This window comes from Dermacentor variabilis, chromosome 8 (genome assembly GCF_050947875.1).
Source record: "Dermacentor variabilis isolate Ectoservices chromosome 8, ASM5094787v1, whole genome shotgun sequence".
NCBI classification, from domain to species: domain Eukaryota; kingdom Metazoa; phylum Arthropoda; class Arachnida; order Ixodida; family Ixodidae; genus Dermacentor; species Dermacentor variabilis.
In genome coordinates this window covers 3539802-3552404 of record NC_134575.1, presented here as the reverse complement: position 1 = coordinate 3552404, position 12603 = coordinate 3539802, and the positions used below count along the sequence as shown (strand labels likewise).

Below are 12603 nucleotides of genomic sequence, written 5' to 3'. Positions count from 1 at the left end.
AGATAGATAGATAGATAGATAGATAGATAGATAGATAGATAGATAGATAGATAGATAGATAGATAGATAGATAGATAGATAGATAGATAGATAGATAGATAGATAGATAGATAGATAGATAGATAGATAGATAGATAGATAGATAGATAGATAGATAGATAGATAGATAGATAGATAGATAGATAGATAGATAGATAGATAGATAGATAGATAGATAGACGAATGGATGCATGGATGGATGGGTGGGTGGGTAGATGGATGCTATGAGCGTCCCATCTGAAACGGGGTGATGGATTGCGCCACCACGCTATTGTTCTTATTATTTTGCCTAATGTCCTTCCTGTCTTTTGTGTAAAGAAAACACTCACAAATAATTCCCAGCACCAAACTTTCTGGACCACTACAGCCAACTTTGTTTTTTGTACGCCTCCGCTGTTTGCGGTCCCTGCTTTTCTGCCACCAAACCTCCAACCACCTCTTACTAATCTCTTTTGCGGACATGTTTACTTTCAGTCTGCTATCCCGGAACCCAGAGGCTTCAAGGAAGCCAGAAGAACCTAAATCAACAGCTTGGAAGATATCTTCGCATTGTAATAGAAACATCATCATAATCAGCAGCAGTAGCAGTCTATGTTATGTTCATTGCAGGACGAAGGCCTCTCCCTGCGATCTCCAACTGCCTCTGTCCTGCGCCAACCGATTCCAACTAGCTCCCGCGAATTTCCTAATTTCATCGCTCCACTTAGTCTTCTGCCGTCTTCGACTGCGTTTCCCTTCTCTTGGTACCCATTCTGTAACCTTAATGGTCCAACGGTTATCTAATCTGCGCATTACATGACCTGCCAAGCTCCATTTCTTTCTTTTAATGTCCATTAGAATATCGGCTATACCCGTTAGCTCTCTGATCCAAACCGCTCTCTTTCTGTCTCTTAACGTTATGCCTAGCATTCTTCGTTCCATCGCTCTTTGCGTGGTCCTTAATTTGGTCTCAAGCTCCTTTGTCAATCTCCAAGCCTCTGTCCCATATGTCAGCACCGGTAAGATGCACTGATTGTACACCTTCCTTTTCAATGATAATGGTAACCTTCCAGTGAGGAGCTGACAATATCTGCCGTATGCGATCCAACGCATTTTTATTCTTTTATGAATTTCTTTCTCATGATCAGGGTTCCCTGTGATTAGTTGACCTAGGTAAACGTACTCCTTCACAGACTCTAAAGGCTGACTGGCGATCCTGAACTCTTGTTTTCTTGCCCGGTTAATCGTCATTATCTTTGTCTTCTGCATATTAATCTTCAACCCCACTTTTACACTCTCCCTGTTAAGGTCCTCAATAATTTGTTGTAACTCGTCTGCAGTATTGCTGAATTGAACAATGTCATCGGCAAACCGAAGGTAGCTGAAGTATTCGCCGTCGATCCTTGCTCCTAAACCTTCTCAGTTTAATACCTTGACTACTTCTTCCAAGCCCGCAGTGAATAGCATTGGAGAGATTGTGTATCCTTGTGTGACCCCTTTCTCCATAGGTATCTTCCTACTTTTATTGCGTAGAATTAAAATGGCTGTGGAGTCTCTGTAGATATCTTCCAGTGTATTTACGTAAGTGGTCTGTACTCCTTGATTACGCAATGCCTCTATGACTGCTGGTATCTCTACTGAATCAAATGCTTTTTCGCAATCTATGAAAGCCATATAGAGACGTTTATTGTATTCTGCGGATTTCTCGATAACTTGATTCATGACGTGGATGTGATCCATCGTAGAGTATCCCTTCGTAAAGCCAGCCTGTTCTCTTGGTTGACTACAGTCCAGTGTTGCCCTCATTCAATAGGAGGTTATCTTGGTAAATATTTAGTATAATACTGGGAGTAGGCTAAGGGGTCTATAATTTTTCAGTTCTTTAACGTCTCCTTTTTTGTGGATTAGTATAATGTTTGCATTATTACAGTTTTCTGGGTCCCTTGCAGTCGACAGACATTTCGTATAGAGAGCCGCCAGTTTTTCTAGCATTTTTTTCTCTTCCATCTTTGATTAAATCGACTGTTATTCCAACGTCTGCTGCCGCTTTTCCCAGTTTCATGTCTTGCAAGGCCCTTCTGACCTCATCTTTAGTTATAGGAGCAGTTTCTGTATCCTGTTCAGTATTCTTTCGAATGGAGTACTCTTGAGTCCTCTGGGTACGGTGCAGGTCAGTATAGAATTCTTCCGCTACATTTATTATACCTTCGAAATTGCTAATGGTATTACCCTGCTTATCTTTCAGTGCGTGCATCTTGGTTTGTCTTATGCCGAGTTTCCTTCTCACTGATTTTAGACTGCGTCCGTATTTTACGGCTTCTTCAGTCTTTTTCACGTTATAATTTCGAATATCACTTATTTTCGCCTTGTTGATCAGTTTTGACAGTTCCGCGAATTATATCTTAACTCTTGAGTTAGACACTTTCATTCTTTGTCGTTTCTTTATTAGGTCCTTTGTTACTTGGGAGAGCTTGCCTACTGGCTGCCTTGGTGCCTTGCCTCCCACTTCAATTGCCGCCTCTGAAGACAGCCTAGTAACGGTTTCATTAATTACCTCTATGTCAGCATTATCTATCTGTTCTAAGGCTGCATATTTGTTTGCAAGTACCAGCCTGAATTTGTCTGCTTTTACCCTTACTACCTCTAGGTTTACCTGTGTTTTCTTGCCCAATTTTTCTCTTTCTCTCTTCAAATAGAGGTGAATCCTAGCCCTCACTATCCTATGATCACTGCACTTTACCCTACCTATCACTTTTACATCCTGCACTATGCTGGGGTCGGCAGAAAGCATGAAATGAATTTCATTTCTTGCTTTGTCATTGGGGCTTTTCCAGGTCCACTTTCTGTTGCTACGCTTCCTGAAAAACGTGTTCATTATTCGAAGCATATTCCTTCCTGCGAATTCTACAAACATCTCTCCTATAGCGTTCCTAGAATCGATGCCGTAGTTTCGAATTGCTAGTTTCCCAGCCTGCTTTTTCCCCACTGTTGCATTGAAGTCGCCCATTACTACCGTATACTGAGTTTGCACTTTTCTCATTGCTAATTCAACATCTTCATAAAGTGATCTACTTCCTCATTGTCGTGACTGGATGTAGGAGCGTAGGCTTGTACTACCTTTAATCTAGACCTCCAATTATTAAGTTTGATTACGACTACTGCTACCCTCGCATTAGTGCTGTGGAATTCGTCAATGTTGCGCGCTATGTCCTTATGGATCAGTAATCCGACCCCGTATTGCTTCTTATTTGTGAGACCTCTATAGCAGAGGACATGGCCCTGAGCCAGTACTGTATAAGCCTCACTAGTTCTTCTAATCTCGCTAAGGCCAAAGAATATGCGATAGTTCCTCAAAGAGTCCTGCTAAGCTAGCCTCACTGGACAGAGTTCGGCTGGTAAAGGTTGGTGAAATAAAAACATGTTCCATCGTTTTTCCAGCTTTACCGCCGCAAGCACATGCTTCTTCCTTGGTATACCTGGCTTTATAGCTACGCGTTCTAAGGCATCCTGATCTCGCTTCGAAAAGTAAGGAGCTTCGCTTAGAGTTACTATAAATTGTTTCTTTCCTGATGTCGTTTTCTCCTCTTAAATAGTTGCTCGTCGCAAGCGTCCTTTCCAGTGCCGCCACCCGTGAGAAATGTCTGTCTCTCTGACTTGTCGCTTGACGTTCTTTGTTTCCATGTTGAGCCAACAAGTCTGCGACCGCAGACTTGTTGGTGAGCTTCCTAGTTCTTGCCCTCAACTGTGAGTCAATGTTCTTTCTGTACAGATGCCCGAACACTCTCGCAAGCCATTTATTTGCTTTCATATTCCTCAGTCAATCAGATGGGAGAAGAAAAAAGGCAGCGCCGTCTGGTATTTCCCTTTTGCACGTCCTCCGTCCCCCTCCCTTCCCCTAATGTTTCGAGAATCAACCTCACTCGGTAAGTGGCGTTTGAGCGGGACAGTCGCGAGTTCAGCGCTCCTTCTGTGCTGCTCGGCATTAGAGCGCCGCGGCCCGTGAAGGACGGGAAACTAAGTTCGCGGCACTTGGCCGCAGACACTGACCGTCGTGCGTCGAGTGACTCCTCGTCGTCCAGCACGTCGCTGGACTCGAAGGCCGAGTCCGCGCCGCCAACCGTGCTCGTCGGTGACGCCGGCGGAGTGCGTAGGGAGAGCACGCCGTATTTTCCCGTCTTGGACTCCAGTGGGTCCAGCATGTCCACCTGCAGGAAAGGCCTCGTTGATACAAGCCGTAATGGTCCTGTGGCGATTACGTGTTTCGGCGAGAGCAGGCCAGCGCGGAAGCGGAGGTCGCGCTGCGGCGCGTTCTAGGGTCAACACGGCGCGAGTTGGAGCACAGTTTCCGTTGTACTCCGACGTTCCCGGAGTGCTGCTTTGCGTCGGCCGGAGCCAGTCGCGTCGTTCCGGTTGCGTCACACACCCCCACGCACGCCCACAATTTTACTGCTACTCGGCTGGCGCGCGCTAGCTCCCAGCAGGGGCTACGCACGCGCAGGCCATTATCTACGTTATTTGCGCGCATGTGTACCGCTCAAAAACAAAAGTGGAGCGATAAATATGGGAAGCATTTGCGATAGCAGAAGAAGAAAGGAAGTGCGCACGCACTCCGTCTATCACGCTCATCGAAGCTGAGGTCGGGTTTGCCGGGGCGAACGGATGCAAGAGAACGCTGTTGTTCCGGCCAGCCACATCATCACATGTCGTCACATTGTCCTATCTTATATTTCATCCCATTCCACCCCCCACACACACGCACACCACCGTGTACATAAAAGCATGTTCTCTAACAGTACTAAATGAGTTGGCAGTTTTGCGCCACGTGTGTGTGCGTGTTTGTTCCTTTTAAATGTTCGTCCATTAGTTCTTCTGTCAGTGTAGCACTAAGCGCGATACGATCATAAACCACACCACTAGCCCCGTTCATTGCTTTACTAACAACACAAACTTGAAAGACATTAAGTGCTAGGCAGCCACAACAGCATGTTTCCTTTTCTATGCGTCGTTGACTCGCGCACTAAGTCATTGGTTTTGTTTGCAACATATTCATTGCGATTTGCAGAATTCAATCCTTCTCAATTCACAGCACGCAAACCTTTCTTCCAGGGGCCCTTGTGCAAGGTTACCAGTTCAAATCGTTGCGTGACTGATTGAAATCAGCCCATCGAGGCTTACCTTGCGACTTCTATCTTCAGCGTACATTTTGTGGTCGAATGAGAGCGCAACGGTGACAAGTCCTTCCACCACTGCTCGCTCGCTCTCTAACCTATCTCTCACAATTTCTTTCATTGACATCACTAAATAAAAACACGATGGCACCAAGATATGGTGCTGGCTTGCGATCTCTTTTTTTTTTCACCTGAGAATCATAGAAATATATCGCAAGATACACAACATTACAAAGGCAAGAGAAACACATGATGAAACCAACACAGCAAGTGCTCCAAACACAATTATGTCAGAACAGAGAAAGCAACACTTAAAACGTAAGAAACATTATAAATATCTAAAATACAATATGTTATGAAATACAACAACAGACACGTTTGCCTGCTCATAAAAAATGAAATAAAATGCACAACGTTATCACCGGTAACGCAACATTTTGTCCGGTGATAATGTTACGCATTATCACCGAGAAAAAAATTGCAGTCACTTGTTAACACCGTATTATTCGACAGTGTGTGCGGCCTCCAACTCCAAACGATCCTTTAGTGCAACAGATGTTTCAGTTGAATTCATTAGCGAGAACTAGAAGCACAACACAGATGCTAAACATCTTGCGCAACGGTACGGTGGCATGCGCAACAAACGAAAATAAAAAAAATATAGCAGTCATTTGAAAAAAATGAATAACGCCGACACTGTTCCCGCATTCGTAATCAAACCGCGTCTCCCAACATTTGAATCTGCCAATCACGTAGGATATCTACTCGTAAATGTGCTTCGCCTACAAATCCTGAATCATCTTCTCGTCTTCATTCAAGTTATAAGGCAAGCTCAAAGTCTTAATGGGCATTCCAAAGACGAATTATGCGCTCTAGAAGATTACCTTGCTGCCTCTGCTGGTACGACGAAACATTCCAAGCAAGAGTGGGCACTCTTGCTTGGAATGAAAAAAGAAGGCGTACCTCCAGTCGCAACCAGAGTCAATTAAGCCATTTCCAGAAACTGCAAGCATGCTGTTAGGACAGGCCCTGCCAAAAGGTGAGACGGCTACCGGTCGTTTAAAGCGACTCCTCATTCTGGTCACGTGGCCCTCGCAGAAAACGCGTGGACGTCAGATGTTCCCGAAGCACCGAGATGAGCTCTTTCGAATAGTGGGGCTGTCTGATCACCCGCAGGAAGCAAGTGCGGGTGCTGCGATTAAGCGGCGTCTGCTATTGCGCGCAAGAGTCGCCAAAGCAGGCAAGTAAAGAAGCGAAACCAAGCGAGCGTGCTGGCATGCACTCAGGGACTTTCGAAGACGAAAGTAATCGAAGCGAGGGGAAGCGTCCCGCTCAACACGGAACTGGTGTAATCTTTGCTTCGGCTCTAGTAATGAGTGCACCCGGCCGCCGAAAGCTGCTGCCTTCCTCGGGGCTTCGAGCATTAATCGAGAACGGGGAGAGGGTGAAAGAAAGAAAAGCGGGTACGCCGGTACCACCGGGCTCCGAGTGGCTGTAACTTGCACTCGTTTTACTTTCATTTCTTTCTCTTTTCGTCTAATCGCCACGAGCCAAAAAGCAAGCCGACTTTGCCCTGTTGATCATTTTCGCATCGTGTCTACTTGCCCTTCGAATGAGCTGTATGCGTACGAGGCCGTTCGGACTAGACCAGACTGCGAGCATGCAGAAAAAACATGGAAGAAATCGGAATCATGGACTCTTTATTTTAAAAAATAATCCTATTCTGACTGCAAACAATCTGTGAGCATGGCAACAAATTGCCATGCTCACAAAGCCCCGCGTGAGTTAGGCAGTGCATGCGCGAACCCTCCTTTATTCATTTTAATGACATTCAAACAGAGCCGTCTCCGAACCATTATTATTTATGAAGATGATGTGGATAACGATTATGATAGCCGAGATGGGTGCTGCGAGAGTGAGTATTATTGTGAGGTTGGGGCCAAAATGAGATTAAGTTGAAACCTTGCACTACTGGGAGAGGGTGAAAATAAAAACAGCTCAACGCACAAAGCGTTGCCGCCTTGCAAACTTGTTTCTCTCTCTCTCTCTCTTGTACAATATTTGTACATACTAATAGAAGGCGAAAGATTCGCGCGAGGACCTGTAAAAAACTGATTCCGTTCCCAGTGCCCTTCCAGAACCGATCGTGTGAGCCATGCCATTTTAAGAGACCAACTCGCATGTTATGGTCGTTTGGTGCCTCGTGAACATCGATGTTAATGAGGGCTTGAAGCCACATAAATATACATTGTAGGTTCCTACAGGCAAGACATGAAGACGAAAGTTTCACACTCTTTTTCTTTCCCATCAGTAAGTTGCCCTTGAGGGAAGCAAAATGTAAGCAACAGACCATGCATGATTCATTCTCATCTTTCTCATACTTTCTTCTTTTTCTTCCATGATCGCAAACACACCATTCGCACCACTTTGAAGCCAAATAGATGACAAGCTTTTCACGGAGAGTACTTCAACATCTCCACCTAAACTTCTAGCTTAATCGACCTAATTCCTGGAAGCATGCGCCGTGAAAGCAAGTCCGTGCGCCTGGCAACGCATGTATCCGCCAAATAGGGCCGCTGCATGCTTCTTTTTTTTGCTATTTTTTAATCCGTAAGCTTATCTGGTCCTTTTGTGACTGAAGGACTAACACATGAATTTGTGTAGCTGAGTGCTGTGAACTTCTCATCGCTGTTCCTTCTCGTGTTTTCTTCTTGCTTTTCTTTTCCTTTTTTTTATTGGTCCGTTTTCCCCGTCCACTAATAGCCAACTAGGATCAGTCTGCTTAGCCTCCCTGCTTTTTTTTTTCTTATCAGATTATTTTCCTTTCAGCTTAAAGTTTAACAAATCAGATACATAATAAAAAGAATGTAGCACGTCCAAATTGCAGACTCACATTATTTCCCAACATTTCTTGTACCGAGGCATATAATCGAAGTTGTAGCAATTCCACCACAAGCTACTCGCTCCTAAAAGGACGACAGTGAGCAAGTCCGATGGTTCGGAAACACTCACATGACACCCGAATTTGATGTGGTCGCAAAGCGTCCGATCTGACGTCTTCGACATTATTGTGGCATCAAGACAGAGCTAAATTTGCTGATTCTTGTAGAAATAAATGTAGCCACTGTGGGTGGCAGTGCTCGTAAAATATTATACGAGAGTGCTGCGCACATGGTGTGTCGTGGCGCCATGACGTCTCCACTTTCTGGGTACCGAAATCGAAACGTGCTCGTAGAAACGAGCATTATGGTAAATTATTTAGGGCGCTATCGCGCTTGCTGATATTTCTTGCGGAGGCGTAGAAGGCTTGGACCTCCGTTCAACACCAATGCACAAAAATGGCAAGTGTAAAATGCCACTTAAGCGCTCCTCAAGCCCGCTGGCGTCTGCGGTGTTGCCCACGGCAGAGACCGGCGCACATAGAGAGTCAGACAGGTTGGCTTTGGAGCTCAACCTGACCTTCTCACAGCCGCAGAATGAGAGTTCCAGTGGACCCCATGACACTCTTTCCGCGCATGAAAAGCAGGTTTCGTGTCATCCGTGCGCCCTCGTCTCAGTCACAATGACTTCGAGTAAACGTGCACAAAATGGTTACGAGCACGACACTCGTGCGTTGCCTTGCCACGTGGCACGCGCACAACAGGTCGCAAGGAAGCAATCCCGGAGCGACGAAGAGAAGCATTGAACGAAAATCGCCAGAGATGCAGAGCTCAAGAACGCGGCAGAATTGAACAAGCGTAACCGGTGGCGCACGGGCACATTTTAATAAAACAAAGTCATTAATAACAAACCGCGTCATAGCTGGAAGCCAGAAGGAGCGGGTCGCATACGGAGGCTTAAAAAGGGAGAAAAGTGACAGTGAGGGGGAAACGGCGGTTATGATCGAGCTCCCGAGGCGGAAACAAAAGGGGCACACCGACACTCTTTCCCCGCAGCAGGCACGCACGCACGCGCGCCGTCAGATAGCGAGGCGCCGGGCGCCGCACGCCATATTTCACGGTTGCAAACAATAGGCGCGAACCGAGTGCCCCCAATCGGCCGCCGGCCTCATAGTCCCCCGAGCGTGACGGTCCTGGAGGTTTTTCGAATCCTAAACCACTCCATAACTCAAAAAACGGAGCTTCTATCCCTTCATGGCATTTGGCTCCTTTTTAATTCGTGATTTTCAATCATCGCTGCCGGTGAGCTGGTAGCTGCCCCAGCCCCCTCCTACTCCCAACTTTCCCTCAGTTTTCCCTAGAGGCGGCTAGTGACGTTCTTTCCTGCGCAAGCCCGGAGCTGCTCGGGTCAAGCCGCAGATATGACGCTAGGTCCCGCAGGAGTGCGCTGGAAGCGCCCGACGATGTAAAGAATGCCAGAAGTTAAAAGAAAACAGCGTTCGGAAAAGTGGGGGTAGTTGGGGAGGACGCTGGAAATGCGCGGCGTGCGGTCGGCAAAAGCGATTTTTTTCTCTCTCTCTTCTTTTCCCCCACAGCCCGACCTCCCCCCTACTGCCTTCTCCTGAAACCACTGTCCGCATCCCTTTCGCAAATTCGCGTCCCGAATCCCGGCTTCGCATTCTGTCCCCAGACAGCCTCTCGCCCTACCCCCCGATTCTTATAGGGGTTTCGCGCGTCGGTGACCGTCCCCATAAACACGGGAGGAAAGTGGCCGGATGAACGCCTGGCGCGAACGCAACCGAGGGACGGGTGAATCCATGGCGCGGCCCCTCGACGACGTGTGTTGATCCTAAAATGCTGCCGCGACAGAGATCGTAATCGCGGACGAAGGAGAGAGGTTGTCAAAGCAGCGTTGCTTGTTTGCTGCGCCGATTCTTGCGGCGTTAATCCTTTTACCCTGAGAAAACACGGGCGGAGCAAAAAATTATCAAATCAAACACCCAGGCGTAATGTGGCGATGGTGGGTCGCTTGAGGTTTGAGGTCTGAATAACCTGAGCTTTAGTGACGACGCATCGCTCTTTCTAGAGATACCATTTGCCAAGGCCACAGAGAGAGAGAGAGAGAGATTAGCACGCGGCGAATGTAGATGAATCGCCAGACATTGGACGCATTCTTTGCATTCGAGAAGACAAAGAGCACGCATCTGCCTGCCCCGTTTAGGCACGGTCAGCTTGCAGGGTGCATCTGTGCTTAATGCGCCACCACGGTTGCACTCGAACGCGCCGAGCTCTGGCGCTATGTTCGCCGCGAGGTGCTGATCACGTATTCAGAGCGTCATTACGACACTATCACACCATCTGTTGGCTCTGTCGCCGTCACGAGAGAGCCAGATTGCGCGTGAATGTAGGTGGTGTATGTTCAGACAGACAGACAGACAGACAGACAGACAGACAGACAGACAGACAGACAGACAGACAGACAGACAGACAGACAGACAGACAGACAGACAGACAGACACGCACACACACACACACACACATGGCATAGTTCCTGTGCGCAGTTTTAAGGAAGCTGACAATATATGGTAGAACATCAAATGAGCAGAAAATTGAAATGAGTTTGCAGAACACCACGTATTTTCCCGCTGCACTTATTAAAGGGACACTACAGCTAAAGTATAAATCAATTTAGGCTGATAAAGCATTCTTTGAAAACTTTGTTTTCGTCAATTTCACAATAATAGGTCGACTATTAGAGGAGAAAATGAGCTTTAAGATCACCCACCGTGGTTGCTTAGTGGCTATGGTGTTGGGCTGCTAAGCACGAGGTCGCGTGGTTCCAATCCCGGCCACGACGGCCGCATTTCGATGGGGGTGAAATGCGAAAACAGCCGTGTACTTAGATTTAGGTGCACGTTATAGAACCCCCGGTGGTCGAAATATGCGAAGTCCACCGTTACTGCGTGCCTCATAATCAGATCGTGGTTTTGGCACGTAAAACCCATAATTTAATTTTGTTTAAACTTCAAGATTTTTTTTGTTTTATTTCGTGCCGAAACCCCAACGCCGGGACGTCAATGTAAAATCAAGGATTTCAAAGTATTTTGGGGACGGCGTTGGCGGAGTAAGGATTCGCGAAACTTGCCATATTCGGTCTACGACTCCTTTAGAAAACACAATATGCAGTCGATCTTTACCGCTGAAGAAACCAGCTGGACCCTAGCAGAAGTTGTCAAAATCTGCGACGTCATGGTGAGCATGAAATTAAAGGCGGGTGCGCCTTTAGTTCCTTTAGTGATTTTCGTTTTTGCTGGCTTACCAAGCGTCTTGTCGTAGTAAGTGCGGTGTTTTTGGTATTTCAGAAGGGTAGTTTACTTATACAGAAGAAATTATTTTTCTCTTTAGTGTGCCTTTAACAAAAGAATACCATTTATTGCTGATTTCACAATTGTCACATCACAAATACCAAAGAAGCCACTGGTCGCACAATTTTAATCGTCAATGGCCATGTCGAGCCAAGAGCACGATCACACCGTGACTGTCCATTGTCGAGGTTTAGCGACACTGAAGATGCGCAAACACCTCCAGAAATAGTGAATGAACGAAAGTACATCAGTGGGCTTGTTGGTGCAGCATTTTGCAGTTTGTTGGAAGTTAGCGCCTGCGTGTGTCTGTTTTCTCTTATACGTTCTTGTGCTTTCTTGCGCTACAAGAAAAAACTGCAGAACGAAAGTAACTCATTATTGGCCAAACGTGCCCAGAAATCGAAGCAACGTTTAACTTTGGAGCCTACAGCTGACGGCTAACTTGCATTTCCCTTTTCAAAGATATATAAAAGACACAAATGCCCTCATTACACAACCGTTGTACAGATAGAAAGAAGTATGTTGCATTTAGGAGAGAAAACTTCAGATGTGCCGAATGAGTTGCAGAAGGCTAGCTTGAATTCCTGGTTGAAGCCGTAGAGCCACGTGACGCGCCAATCTTACCGGTTGCATAGCGTGGGGTGAGAACTGCTGCTGCCGAGGGCTCCTCGCCGCCCGAGTGGCCCCTCCTCGTCGGCGATCCTGGAGGTGCGTGCCGGGTGGCCCCGCCCGCACGTACTACGTTTCTAGGTACTTTTTCACCGAAGCGCCATGGCACGTGCCCTAGATGTATTTGGTTTTGCGTCCCTGGCTGTGCCAGGGCGCGCGGTGTGTTCGGGCCAGCCTGCATTCGCAGAGTTTAGGCGGTGTAGGTAAATTTTAATTCTGAAAGCTTAAGCACTTGTACGCTTACGCAAAGAGAAAACCGTCCCTTCGTCCGTCCCGTAATAAGACGACCGCTTTCGAGATAGCGCCCGCAGTAGCGAACAAATTTGCCTTTGCGCTGCCTTCCACTTCAACGGCAACGAAGCGGCGAAAACACAGGACTGGTAACGCCTTATTCAGGTAACACCTCGTTCTGCAACTTTCGCAGATCGCTTTGAAGTTAAGCGGACCCGCGTTTCTTGAAGACTATATGTAGGCGGCAAGAACACAGCGCGCGAAGCTATGAGC

The 12603-nt window shown here is 46.9% G+C and overlaps 1 protein-coding gene across 1 annotated transcript in view; it reads right to left on the bottom strand.

Annotated features, from left to right (window-relative positions):
• The window catches only part of Ent3 (equilibrative nucleoside transporter 3), a 454360-nt gene that overhangs the window by 142058 nt on the left and 299699 nt on the right, over positions 1-12603 (bottom strand). Inside the window, exon 7 of the mRNA XM_075700951.1 lies at positions 4066-4223. Coding sequence (XP_075557066.1) covers positions 4066-4223 — 158 coding nt within the window. The remainder of the gene's footprint in view (positions 1-4065; positions 4224-12603) is intronic.